General features: G+C 47.0%; 1 protein-coding gene across 4 annotated transcripts in view; it reads right to left on the bottom strand.

Annotated features, from left to right (window-relative positions):
* Positions 1-14,929, bottom strand: part of ttc39a (tetratricopeptide repeat domain 39A) — a 27,667-nt gene extending 12,738 nt beyond the window's left edge. The window contains exons 1-7 of one of the 4 annotated variants that reach the window (XM_083696041.1): positions 14,706-14,929; positions 13,446-13,487; positions 13,254-13,295; positions 12,994-13,044; positions 12,569-12,622; positions 4,317-4,421; positions 767-898 (exon numbers count right to left, since the gene is read on the bottom strand). In XM_083696041.1, coding sequence (XP_083552167.1) covers positions 767-898; positions 4,317-4,421; positions 12,569-12,622; positions 12,994-13,044; positions 13,254-13,295; positions 13,446-13,487; positions 14,706-14,758 — 479 coding nt within the window. In that variant the 5' untranslated portion in view covers positions 14,759-14,929. Of the gene's footprint in view, positions 1-766; positions 899-4,316; positions 4,422-9,121; positions 9,253-12,568; positions 12,623-12,993; positions 13,045-13,253; positions 13,296-13,445; positions 13,488-14,705 lie in introns of those variants that run through there. The other 3 variants (XM_083696042.1, XM_083696043.1, XM_083696044.1) reach the window with 3 other exon arrangements.

The following is a 14,929-nucleotide window of genomic DNA, read 5'->3' as shown; positions in this document are numbered from 1 at the left end:
CACACACACACACACACACACACTGTGGTGGAAGTCTAGGATTTACCACTCTGTACTTTAGCTCTTCTGAGGTAAGAATCAAGAAACAAGTCCTGAGTAGCCACAATATACGAGTCCGGTATTTATTGCTTGCAAACAAGAGACAAGAGCGTAACAGCAGCCCAGCGTAAAGCCGGGGGTCCGTTCAGCACAAGTCTAAAGAGACAATGATCAGGTTTGTCTTTTATACAGTTTGAACATATTGCCAGGCGCCTACAAGGTTATCGGCTGATGGGCTTGTGCTTACGTGAGAAATGGCGGGAGAGAATGAACAATGGGGAGACTCTCTTACTAAATAATCAGCGCTTTCTTACTGATTAATCGCCGTTCAACATTTCACACCTATCGGCAGGATGCGCCTGTCCCCCCATTATTGCTCTCTCTGACCACCCCTCAGAGATCACCGCTGTTCATATGGTAAATCATACAGTGCTTCTCAGAACAATGGCTATAGAACCTTAGAGGTGTGGCAAGAGAAAATGTAATCACAGGAGTTACACAAGTTGTATCAGTCATATGAAAGTGTATAACCTGAAAATAGTTATATGAATGTATTTTCCATAACAACACACACACACACACACACTCAGATGCAAATGCACACACACACACACACACTCTCTCACTCACACACACACACACACACTCAGATGCAAATGCACACACACACACACTCTCTCACTCACACACACACACACACACACACACACACACACACAGGCCTCACCGCTGGCACACAGCCTGGGCCTCCTTCATGGTGTTTCCCACTGCTATGATGTGTTCCGGGTCAAAGGTCATCATAGCCTGCATCTCCAGTATGGTGGCATATGTCAGCGCATGGTACATGCTGTCTTTGGTTCTGGGAAGAAACAGGAAATAGAACCAGAAGATTCAGAAGCTATTTGTAGGTCCTATTGTCACATTGTCATAACTAACATATTATGTTACATGACTCAGGGAGAAACCCACTTCCCCAAACAAAGGAGGAGGAGCACAAGCTTGGGGTCACAAATACGACACGTGTGTGTCATCAGGTCCCGTAGACATTCAACACATCTGATCAACAACACACACACACACACACACACACACACACACACACACACACACACTCGCACACACTCGCACACACTCGCACACACTCGCACACACACGCACACACACACACACACACGCATACACGCACAACACATACAACAGTAGGTCCCATTCCCTTGGCGACAGGCCTATGTGAAGTTCCAGAGAGTGACATTCCACTTACTTGGACTTACTGGTCTGATCAGACTGGTGTGTGTGTGTGTGTGTGTGTGTGTGTGTGTGTGTGTGTGTGTGTGTGTGTGTGTGTGCGTGTGCGTGTGCGTGTGTGTGTGTGTGTGTGTGTGTGCGTGTGTGTGCGCGTGTGTGTGTGCGTGTGTGTGTGCGTGTGTGTGTGCGTGCGTGTGTGTGCGTGCTGTTCTGACCGGCTACCAGCATGAAGACACAGGGACAATACTGGTGGCACTGCTCTGTGACGCAGCCTGCCGAGGGTACAGCCATTGTAGGAATGTGGCATGTCTGCATTACTGACATTTTACTGCTGGTGACTACAGACAGGAGTCATGTGACGACCGAGGAGAAGGCTCGTACCGGGAGCAGCTCCTAGCTAAACCATTAGACGACCATTAGTCACATTGTCCTGCTGAGTCACAAAAGCTTTAACATCAATATTTAACACACGCTATTCCTGTCTCCCCCATGAGTAAACGTGTAGATGTACACACCACTTGCTGTACTGAATACGTCTTTTATTTGATTGTTTTTTTTCCAAGCTTTCCGTTCAATATAAGCTGATAGTATACATGAATGAAGAGGGACTGGTCAAGGCGAGGCCCAGCTGAAGTGGGTGAGCAACAACAACAACAACAGCCCATGTATTTGTGTCCGTCCGTCTGTCCGTCTGTCTGTCGGTCCGTCTGTCTGTTGTTGACTGCTGTAGAGATGGACAGACAGACAGACAGACAAACAGACAGACAGGGACTAGTGTGAGGAGGCGGGGCCTGAACTCCTGACTGAGTCGTAATCACCATCATGGGTCAATGTAATCTAATGTCCTGGCAGAAACACATCCTCAGAGAGAGAGAGAGAGAGAGAGAGAGCGAGAGAGAGAGAGGGATGGAGGGAAGCAGAGAAAAATAGAGAAGTGGCTGTGTGAATGTGAATGTGAATTACATAACTAGCCATACCATTGAGAGATGTAATCCAGTGTTTTGAGTGTGAAGACATGAGGCAATTTTAGCAGTTTGTTGCTGAGCTCAGATTATTGGTGTTCCTGACTAGCCTAGCTTAGCCCCCCCATGGCATGCAAGAATGGGGTGGGACGACAGCAGCAGCAGCAGCAGCAGCAGCAGCAGGGATAGGCGATTGGGACAGGACCATTACGTAAGGCTGTGCCTGCTCTTTTGGCATGTTGGGGCAGCTAGCTAGAAAACAACAGCAGCCCTGCCCTGTTAGCATGGTGGGGCAGCTAGCTAGAACATAGGACTGTTAGCATGTTGGCATGTTTGGGGCAGCTAGCTAGAACACAGCAGGCAGTCGTGGACTCTCACTGTAGGAATGAATGTCATGACTCTTTCTGAATCAGACTTAACTCTCGGTCCTTTGTCTGTGCTTCTGTGAGACACGGTTCCAGATTGACTGAGGAGATATACATTAGCCTAATCATGAATGTATGACTGTGTGACTGGCTGCACAATGAGTTCCACAATGCTGTGAATATACTGAGATATGATAAGAGCAGATCTGTGTGTGTGTGTGTGTGTGTGTGTGTGTGTGTGTGTGTGTGTGTGTGTGTGTGTATTTATGCTGCAGAGTACCTGGCCAAGCTTACTGCGTCAGAGCAACAGCCAGAGGGAGTGGAGAGGAACGGGGGGAGAGGCAAAGGGAGGGATATGAGAGAAGAGAGGGGGGAGAAGAGAGAGAGAGAGAGGATGGAGAGAGGGAGTGAAGGGGAAAGAAGAGATTGGCGGAGAGGAGCATTGCTATCTCAGCCGTGTTTGTCTCTCCTTAGATGTTCTCTGTTGGTTATTCTCTAACAACATCGATCTAAACCTATTGTAGAATGTCACATTATGTGACATCACATACCAGTATCCTGACGCGGCCGGCTTTTCTAACAAAGGGTTCTCTCCGAGCAGCAAACAATGGCAGGCGGAGGGGTGTTAAACTGGCCAGCCATGGGCTCTGCCCTACTACATATCCCATAACACCCTGAGCCTCGCCTCGCCCAAGAACTACAGTTCAAATGACAGGGCTCAGGTAGCAGGAGCTAGAGGGGCGGGGCGGGGCCAGATGGGCGGGGCCATAGAGGCAGGGACTGGGCAGATACAGACACATTACCTTCAGGGTAAATATTTCCTTTATTTCATGTAGGCGTGTGTCGTGAAGGCTGTAGACTTAGCTATGTGTATGGGCTTGGCAGCTATGTACTCTATATGGGCTAGTCATACGTGGCCTAAGCTGTCAGTGTGTCAGTGTTCATACATGGCTGTCCTGTAGTCAGCCATCAGGGAGAGACTTATGACGAAAACTGAGAGGGATTAAGTAGAGGGCTGTATATCCATTCAGTTGTGTGACAGTGAGGGTGTGTGTGTGTGTGTGTGTGTGTGTGTGGTGTTGAGACACAGAGGTAGGGCTGAGGAGAAACTGGGGCTTGGGAGGGAGGGGCAGAGAAGGAGAGAAAGCCTGAGTGTTTAGAAGGTCCTGATCGTGGAAGATAGAAAACACACAGAACAATACTGCAGGTAACCTAAGAATGTGGTGCTGGAACACAATGCTGAACACAATGCTGACAGGGTGTTAACCAGGAGAGATGGCTGGAGAGTTGTGAACGCATCATCGTAACACTACACAGACCGGGGTCAAAATAGTGGTTGTTTTGAGCAATGGAATGGAACCAATGGAATAATCCTAAAACGGAATAGTCCTGAAATGGAATAGTCATTAAACGGAATAGTCATTAAACGGAATAGTCATGAAATGGAATAGTCATTAAACGGAATAGTCATTAAATGTAATAGTCATGAAATGGACAAAATAGTCCCAGAGCAGCTAGATCAAGAGTGCACCTCAAGAAAATAAATCTGCTGCTATTTTGACACTGGTGTGTCATCCGTAGTGGAGGCTGGTGGAGGTTGAAATCAATGAGCCCGTCCACCGATTTCTGCCTCCACCAGCCTCCCCTGGTCAGCTAACTGCGTAGGTCCGTGATCCTGGTCCAGATCCTGTTCTGGGTGTCTCACCTGCAGCGCAGCCTGGACAGAGCATCCTCAAAGTCGTTCCTGAGGAAAAGGTCCAACGCCACCATGCAATCCTCCAGGGTCAGCGACAGGTCCGACCGCAGGGACCTGTGAATGGGAGGAGGGGGAGAGAGAGAGGGGGGAGGGGAAGAGAGAGAGAGAGAGAGAGAGAGAGAGAGAGAGAAAGGGGGGGGGGGTGGAGAGAAGGGGGGGGTCAATGAAGTGTCTGTGTAAACTTGAACACTCAGTGCACCCACTATGACCCCCTCCATGATGATGTAAAGTCTTTAAGCACCTGTGGAAGAGCTGCAGTATATACATACATCTATCAGGGGAGGCTAGTGGAGGTAGAAATCGGAGGACGGGCTGAATACCTCCACCAGCCTCCACTGGTCTAGTCCAACAGCAACCATTAGCCTTCATCAGCCTGTTTTAACATCCTGTCGCACCTTCAAACATGGCCGTAATTTACCTCAATCATGGGCAACAGCTTTAAACACTCAAACACTTGAATGAAAGTGGCTGATTACGGTAATGTCAATATCCTGCACCACCTGAACACGTTCTATTCTCTTATGTCATGCCTTCACTCCTGGACAAAATCTGTTTGTTTGTTCATGTCTCCAACCAGACGTCTGTGAGGTCTATTGAATAGAATAACAGAGTTTGAATACAAAAGAACAATTCAACATTGCCAAAAGCTTCAATTACAAAGGCTTTAAAAAGAGCCATGTCACCTCTCTCTCTCTGTCCTTCTCTCCCTCCCTCCCTCTCTCCCTCTCTCCTCCCTCTTGTTCCTATTTCTCTCTCTCCCTCCCTCCTCTTGTTCCTATTTCTCTCTCTCCCCTCACACCCTATTGCTTTCTCCCCTCCCTAGCTCTCTCTCTGCCCTTCCCCTCCCTCCCTCCCTCTCTCTCCCCTCCCTAGCTCTCTCTCCCTCTCCCTCAAGCTCTGTTTCTCTGCTGCAGTGCCCCTGTTTTTGTTTTAGAGGGGGGTGGGGGCGGCAGGGGAGCCCTAACAACCTCCAAACTCGTCATGGTATTGTCCCAGTTTCTGACGGCCATGTTACCTGCCCTGTGGTGTTCTTGCAGTGCCACTGTATCAGTCCAAACATAGCCTGAGGCCCTGAGGAACTGAGCTCTATCACTGAGCAGATCTCTTATCCTGGCCTGGCTCATTTCAGACAGGCAGTTCCATCAGAGCCTCACCACATCTATGAACTACAGAGAGATTGTTACCAGCAACGGACCATTAGAAACCCATTATCTCTGTCTCACTGATGTTGTCATGGTCCCAGAAAAAAAACAACAACAACAACAACAACGTGGATACCCTTCCATTGATTAGAAGGTTTGGTAAAGTGCTCCCCAGCAGCTGCTAATTTGTGAGGGTAAATCAGACCAGGTCTTGAGGTACTTCTTAAAAAAAAAAAAAAACCTGACTTCAGTAGCATCTCATAAAAAGGCCACAGAAGTTGCTGAACCAAAGCTATAGGCCAATCTGAAGACGTAATTGAAACAGGCAGAAACCCCCTTAGCCATGTGACCACCACTATGAGATCCATGTGTATCAGATCACACCACTGCCACCACCGACTGGCCTCGCCACCTCACAGCCAATGACATGCATCCTCCCCCGAACACTAGCCACCTCTCAGCCAATGACACGCATCCTTCCCCACACGCTGAGCCTCTATGAAGACAATAGAGTCATGCCTGAGACAGACCAGGGGAGGCTGGTGGAGGTAGAAATAGGACAGGCTCATTGTAGGCATTCTACTAAGACAATAGAGTTATGCCTTAGAAGGAGGTCTGCACCATTAAGACTAATGTCCTCTGTGACTGTAACTAATGGACAGACATCCCTTTAGCATTCCTGCCCGTCAGCCACACAGAGGGCCTGTTCATATCAGTGCTACGCTTCAAAACTAACACACTACTTTAATGACTTCATGAGGGATCATATCGGACACACACGTCACACACACACACATCTCACACACACGTCACACACGCACACACACACACACACTGTATGCACACATGTCGCACACATGTCGCACACACGTCACACCCCCCCCCCCCCCCCCACACACACACACACACACACATGCACGCACACACGTCATACCCCCCCCCCACACACACACACACATGCACGCTCACACATCATACACACCCCCCCCCCCCCCCCCCCCCCACACACACACACACACACACACACACACACACACACACACACACACACACACACACACACACACACACACACACACACACACTCTCCCTCCCCCTCTGGAATGGCCTAATGACTTGGGGATGACCAGAACATCTATCTACCCTATGACCAGCGACGACAGACCAAGACTTCCTGCTCCCAGCTCAATAACACATGGAGAGGCAAGGCAGGAGAACAGACACACTGAGACCATAACCAAGGCCTTATAGAACCCAGACACTACAATACAATAGAATACAATAGAATACAATAGATAAATGCCCTTAAGAGAGAGAACTAGTTCGGTCTTACACAGTTTTAAAGCTCTGGCTTTAAGCACTGGCTCAGGGTTAATTCTGTCAGAACATTCTACAGTGCCAGTTTTCTGTCTTTAGGCTGATAATCAGTCAAACCAGTCAGTCAAACATAACTGCCCGGTCACACAGACCAGAAATCAGCACACCAGAAGAAATACCAATACAAATGTGATTTGATATTTCTTATTGAATAATCCAGTGCTGCTGACACAGATTAACAGTGCTATGTGACCGGGCAGTTATGTTGGAGAGCTGGTTTGACTGACTGGTTTGACTGATTATCAACCAAAAGACAGAAAACTAGCGCTGTAGAATTCAACAACAATGTCTCTGGCCGTTGGCCCAAACTAACGTGAAATGGCAACATGGACGTGTGTTTGATACAATTCAACAACAGCAAAGTGAATTGAAGTAAGTGAAGTGAAGTGAAGTGAAATAACTGCTGAAATGACGAAACAGAGAGAAATGACCATTAGGTTTTGATATTGTCCAACTAAGTGAGTCGTTATGTCATTCATATCCAGACCACAACCTGACCGCTGTGTCTCTCATTTACATTTACATTTATGGCATTTAGCAGACGTCTTTATCCAAAGCGACTTACAACAAATACATTTGTTTAAGTAAGTGAATCATCAGTCACCATAAGATAAAGTAACCAATGCTCAGACCAGGGGCCGTTGGCAGTCACAATGCCAGAAGATTATTATTATTATTTTTTTTTATTAACAGGAGAGAAACTTGTACAGGGGGGGTAGTGGGGGTGAAGAGGTCTTTAGGAGGGACCGTTAAGATGTAGCCTGAAGAGAAGGGTCTTCAATCTACGTCTCTCTCTTCCCCTGTCTCAGCAGTTCCTCTCCTTTGGGGCTGTGCGGCAGGACTCTGTGGTCCCAGATGCCTATGGCCATAGGGATGACCATAGGGCAGCCAAAGACACTGCTTTGGCTCAATGAAGTGGCATGATGGTGGTCACAACAATGGAAGAGCTTGTGCATAGCTACTATACATTGTCCCAGTAATTAATTAATTGAAGTCAGCAACTCAACAAAATGCTCGGCTGATTTCTCCAGAGGACATCTTGCACAATGAAGATCATTACTGAGAGAGGAACACACAGACACACACAAATACACATGCACACACACACACGCACCGACGCATGGACACACACACACACACACATACACGCACCGGCCTTATCTTATCTGTTTTCCATCTGATAGCTAGTAGTAGGCTGTTACAGAGACACAGGCAGCCAGGGCTAACCTCCTGTATGCTGTTACGGAGAAACAGACAGCCAGGGCTAATCTCCTGTATGCTGTTACGGAGAAACAGGCAGCCAGAGCTATCCTCCTGTATGCTGTTACAGAGAAACAGGCAGCCAGGGCTAACCTCCTGTATGCTGTTACAGAGAAACAGTCTAACCTCTTGAAGGCTGTTACAGACAAACAGGCAGCCAGGGCTAACCTCCTGTATGCTGTTACAGAGAAACAGTCTAACCTCTTGAAGGCTGCTACAGAGAAACAGGCAGCCAGGGCTAACCTCCTGTATGCTGTTACGGAGAAACAGACAGCCAGGGCTAATCTCCTGTATGCTGTTACGGAGAAACAGGCAGCCAGAGCTATCCTCCTGTATGCTGTTACAGAGAAACAGGCAGCCAGGGCTAACCTCCTGTATGCTGTTACAGAGAAACAGTCTAACCTCTTGAAGGCTGTTACAGAGAAACAGGCAGCCAGGGCTAACCTCCTGTATGCTGTTACAGAGAAACAGTCTAACCTCCTGTATGCTGTTACAGAGAAACAGGCCAGCAGCACTGCAGTAGAACACAGTTTCTGTAACACAAAGCTCAGGCAAAAGTCTGTAGGTGTTCCTTTATCAGCCTGGCCAGTTTGTCCACATGCCTCACACAGTCTGAAGAGAATAGTCCTGTTCTATCACTGTCAGATAGGCTTCCTAGCGTACGTGACATCATGTGACAGCACAACACACACCCACGCATACTGTACACACACACACACACACACACACACACACACACACACACGTACACACACACACACACACGTACACACACACACACACACACACACACAGCTCATCTCGTCTAATCGCATCTCCTCTCTCTTCACTTCCATACGCAGCAGTAGCAGAAGCAGTAGCAGTAGCAGTAGCAGAAGCAGTAGCAGCAGCAGTAGCAGAAGCAGCAGCAGTAGCAGAAGCAGCAGCAGAAGCAGCAGCAGAAGCAGCAGCAGCAGTATCTAATCTGTCTCTTACCCGTTCGAAAGAGTTTCGTCCTCTGCTGACATTTTCATCTGGTAGAGTGATAGAGGGAGGGAGAGAGACAGACAGCGAAGGTAGAGAAGAGACTACGAAGGTTCAGGCCTCTCCACGAGCACACAGCAGATCAGCTCTGTCCCTTTAGTAGGAGGAGGGAGGCAGGCGGGCAGGCCAGGGAGGGACAGGGGAGGGAGGACACAACCCTTAATAAGATTGGGATGACTATCACACATGAGGAAACTAAGCATTCTATCTCCCCCCATCTCCAACTCTCCGCCTCCGCCTCCACACACACGCACACACACGCACACACACGCACACACGCGCACACACGCGCACACACACACACACACACACACACACACACACACACACACACACACACACACACACACACACACACACACACACACTCCCTAAACTCTCCTCCCCCCAGTCCCACCTCTTTCCCATCAACACACTCACGCTACACACTGCAGTCTGCTCTCTGATTGGCTGAGATACCGGCACCGCTATCTGGTTGGCTGACACACCGGCAGGGCCAGTTTTGCTGCGCAGGACTCCGGACAGATAAAACAACCAAAAAACAACCACAGAAGAAATCTAACAACCACAGGCTATCTAACTGTACGTACACTAAGACCGCAACATAACACGTGCATGCAGCATCATCCTAGAGGGTAGTTGGCTTCCTTGTCTGCTGTGAGCTGTCGAGGAGAGGAGAGGAGAGGAGAGGAAAACAGAGTAGAGGAAAACAGAGTAGAGGAAAACAGAGTAGAGGAGAGTAGAGGAGAGGAGAGGAGAGGAGAGGAGAGGAGAGGACGAGTTCTGCTAACGATCTTTAGCAAAGTCCTGCGATGTACACTTAGTAGCCTTTCTGCTTCTGCTGCAGTGAATCACACACACAGACACACACGCACACGCACACACACACACACACACACACACACACACACAGCTGCAGCACAGCGGCGCAGGCAGGAGCACTGAGGAAGTAGGCTGTCACTAAAAGTAAAACAGGCAAGCACACTGGATTATGCATGATGTATTCAGACATTCTAGGAGGACAAGAACGAGAATGTTTCTTCTGTATAAAACACAGTCATACAAAGCCAGGAGAATTGGCCAGAAGAATTGAGGCTTTTTTGATAGCAAAGGGAGGCCCTACCCAGTATTAGTATAGTGTTCCTAATAAAGTGTTCAGTGAGTGTATATCATTATAGATGTATATAATTATAGATGTATATAGATGTATATCATTATAGATGTTTATAGATGTATATCATGACATATGTATATATATGTTTATAGCTATATATATATATATAGAGAGAGAGAGAGAGAGAGATGTTTATAGATGTATATCATTATAGATCTAGGACAGGGTTAGCTATTAACCACTCAACAACTGGTCCTCTGTGGCTCAGTTGGTAGAGCATGGCGCTAACAACGCTTAGTTTGTGGGTTGGATTCCTGCTGGGACCATATATACTGAAATGTATGCACTTACTGCAATGTAAGTCGCTTTGGATAAAAGCATCAGCTAAATGGCATTTATTATATTATATTATATTATCTAGGACAGGGCTAGCTATTAACCAATCAACAACTGATCTAGGACAGGGCTAGCTATTAACCAATCAACAACTGATCTAGGACAGGGCTAGCTATTAACCAATCAACAACTGTTCTAGGACAGGGCTAGCTATTAACCAATCAACAACTGTTCTAGGACAGGGCTAGCTATTAACCAATCAACAACTGTTCTAGGACAGGGCTAGCTATTAACCAATCAACAACTGATCTAGGGCAGGGCTAGCTATTAACCAATCAACAACTGTTCTAGGGCAGGGCTAGCTATTAACCAATCAACAACTGTTCTAGGACAGGGCTAGCTATTAACCAATCAACAACTGTTCTAGGACAGGGCTAGCTATTAACCAATCAACAACTGTTCTAGGACAGGGCTAGCTATTAACCAAACAGGGCTAGCTATTAACCAATCAACAACTGTTCTAGGACAGGGCTAGCTATTCTATTGTATTATATTCTGTGGTGCTGATATTCACCAGTAGAGGCAATAAACAGAGGCAGGCGGTAGATGATAAACAGTAAAAACAGTAGATGAGATGGTAGAGACATAAAAGAGACAGTTGAGATGAGTATATCCAGTGTACCAATGTAAACTACATGTTCACAACAACAGTTGAAAGGCAGATCATAGCTAAGCACTCAGGCAACATTGAAACGAACGACATTGCTCTTATACCTGTGTAACAACACTGTGACTATACAGTTACAACAGCATATGAACGTGTTGCTAGCCAGAGAGCTATATCCTCTCACTGTGCCCTGCGGGCTAGGCAAGCCTGCTGATTTACACCTCATGTGATCTCAGGCAAGCAGCTCACTGACAACAGGCTCATTCTCACAGTCACCAGCACTGTTTATAGACCGTATACAGCTGCTATATAAGAACGGTGAGGAAGGAGGGTAGCATTGCTTTTAGACGCTTGTCTCGGGTCGGATGTGTGCTGTCCTCTCCTATGGTTCAGGTTAGGAGAAGGGATACTCTGATCCTAGATCAGTGCCGAGGGGGTCGTAGTGACAGGTTAGCTGGGGCTGGTTGGGCTTCCTCTTGGTCCCTCTGCCTAGGCTTAAGTTCAGTGGGCTAACATGGTCTAGTGGCATTCATAGGATGGGCGTTTGAACCCTGTCCTCTGTGACACCTGGAGCCAGAGAAGGCAGACTATTCCTGGATGTGTGAATTATTGACCGATGCTGAACAGCAGGGAGGGACTTCTGTCGAGGCCCTCCTACTGACTGGCTGACTGTCAATCCTCAATCTCTAACGGACTGAAACTTATATACACAAACACTACACATCACACCTATCCATTCACCTCAGCACTGACTGACACTAACTCTACTGCAACACTACATTTCACCTCAGCACTGACTTACACTAACTCTACTGCAACACTACATTTCACCTCAGCACTGACTTACACTAACTCTACTGCAACACTACACTTCACCTCAATCCATTCACCTCAGCACTGACTGACACTAACTCTACTGCAACACTACACTTCACCTCAGCACTGACTGACACTAACTCTACTGCAACACTACACTTCACCTCAGCACTGACTTACACTAACTCTACTGCAACTCTACACTTCACCTCAGCACTGACTTACACTAACTCTACTGCAACACTACACTTCACCTCAGCACTGACTGACACTAACTCTACTGCAACACTACACTTCACCTCAGCACTGACTGACACTAACTCTACTGCAACACTACACTTCACCTCAGCACTGACTTACACTAACTCTACTGCAACACTACACTTCACCTCAGCACTGACTTACACTAACTCTACTGCAACACTACACTTCACCTCAATCCATTCACCTCAGCCCAGGGACTTACGTGTCGGAGGGTTGTGTAGATGTGGGGGCATCTTTGTTGTCTGGTAGCTGTAACCTGAAACACACAGATGCATAATGGAGGCTCTTAGAGAGCAGCGACCAGGGATGGCAACTACCTGAAAAGAGGCTATTGTCTGAGTAACATAATAATGTGACCCAAACCCATAGAATTCCGGACATAGAAAAATGTTTTCAGAGCAGGGTGGACAAACCTCACAATGCTAAATACTGAAGGTACTGAAGTGATTCTATTCTAATGACTTGTTGTTTTAAATTAGGTTGAAAGTTCATAGTTTCCGATAAATACAGACTCGCTTCCTTCCTTTTTTTTTTTCTTTTGCCTTATGTCAATTGTGTTGAGAGAGATCAATGCAAAATGGACGACATGAAGTTGATCTGATACAGATACGGTTGATATTCACTTACTTGAAATCTGTGATGATGGGGTCCAGTTCTGGGCTGTTTACGATCGCCAACCTGGAAGCGAAACAGATAATGAGGAATGACTGTCAAACAAACAAACAATGTTTTATTTGATTTATTTCTCTAACCTCTAGGCTACCTATTGCCCCACTATCACTGTCTGTTTCTGTTGCTGCAGGCCTTGGTGTTTTCAACGGCTTAGCATGAGATAGATGAGACATGGAAGGGAAAGTGTTGCAGAGGTTTGCGATGTGTAAACCTACCTGGTCGGGGAGTTGGGGTCACTGGCTGAGGTCGCAGCATCGCTACAGGCAGAGCAGAAACAGTCAGAGCAGAAACAGTCAGAGCAGAAGAGTCAAAACACAGTCAGAGCAGAACACAGTCTGAGCAGAAACAGTCAGAGCAGAACACTGTCTGCTTTTTTTTTCTCAAAGTTTTGCGGTGTGTAAACCTACCTGGTCAGGGAATTGGGATCACAAGCTGAGATTGCAGCATTGCTACAGGCAGGGCAGAAACAGTCACAGCAGAAACAGTCGGAGCAGAATACAGTCAAAGCAGAACACAGTCAGAGCAGAACACAGTCTGAGCAGAAACAGTCAGAACAGAACAGCCAAAACACAGTCAGAGCAGAACACAGTCTGAGCAGAACAGTTAAAACAGAAACAGGAGGGTCAGCGTCCTCTCTGGCTTGCCTTCACTAGCTGACCCCTTCATTAGTACTCGGTGCTGTCTAACCTCTCCCTAGCACATGAGGATGTCTCATTTATGGATGCTGACACCCTTCAATAGTAAACTACATAGTCTTTTTGTTCCTTTAACCTATATCTATCCAGGCGGGTCAGTTAAGACCAAATTCTTATTTACAATGGCGGCCTGGCCATCTCTGGATGCTAACTGTTGCTGCTATTTGTCAATACTGGTTCCCTGTGACACGCAGACCTCCTCTGAGCTGAGAGATAGTAGAAGAGAGTTGTGAAGACAGATAACAACTTTAACAGACTCCATGGAGCCTTCAGTATTTATAGCACAGAAGGCAATTAGCCCAGACTGAGGACATTCTCTCTATCACACTCTCATTCTCTCTCTCTCTCTCACACACACACACACACACACACACACACACACACACACACAATACAGAACAGGGCCTCTATATCATAGTTATCGCATGAATTACCTATGGGAGGAGCCGACACTATAATACTGACTATATTTAGACTGCAACCATAGTACGACAATGGAACAACCCGATAAGACCGGTCTGTATTTATGTGTAAGTAGGTACGGTAACGTCAAATACTGTTCTACGATGTCAATAAGCAATAGCCTTCGTTTTCAGGTGATTAAACTGGCTGTCACCATAAGCTGCCTCTGCCATCTATCTGTGAACACTAATACTTTTGTGGCACACATTCGTTTCTCCTACACAATTGATATATTTTAAATGTACGCATGCTATTATTATTTAGCTGTGCTGTCACTATCTTGCTATTGAATCGGAATGGTTACACAACCACGCGCTGAGCTTCGCGTGCCTCATTCAGTACAGTGCGCTGATATCAATCTCAGTAAGGCATTTCAGAAGTCAACCACTTTTGATATGATTCAGTATTGTACCGCAAGACTTCCTGTATGAGTACAATCAGCAACGACTAAGTTTCCGTTCTTTGGGGAGGGGAACTTTATCTTATAGTTCGCTGAATATTGCAACTTACCCTTTGCCGTCATTTTTCTTGACGGAGCGTCTCCAACCAGTGATAAAACTCATCCCACCGCACTGAGGAGCAACTCTACAAGTGCGCAATATCCAGAAGAACTGCGGCGTCAGCAGGTTATTCACGCCGTGGTCATGCGGGCTTTACCTGTGCGCAGGTGACTGAACAGCGTAGCCGGAGTGGTAAGTACAGCACAGCCGCGTCTCCGTGAGAAGCGATATGCT

This window comes from Argentina silus (genome assembly GCF_951799395.1).
Source record: "Argentina silus genome assembly, chromosome: X".
In the NCBI taxonomy this organism is placed as follows: domain Eukaryota; kingdom Metazoa; phylum Chordata; class Actinopteri; order Argentiniformes; family Argentinidae; genus Argentina; species Argentina silus.
Note: the sequence above shows the minus strand (reverse complement) of the source record. Positions and strands in the feature narration are given on the sequence as shown.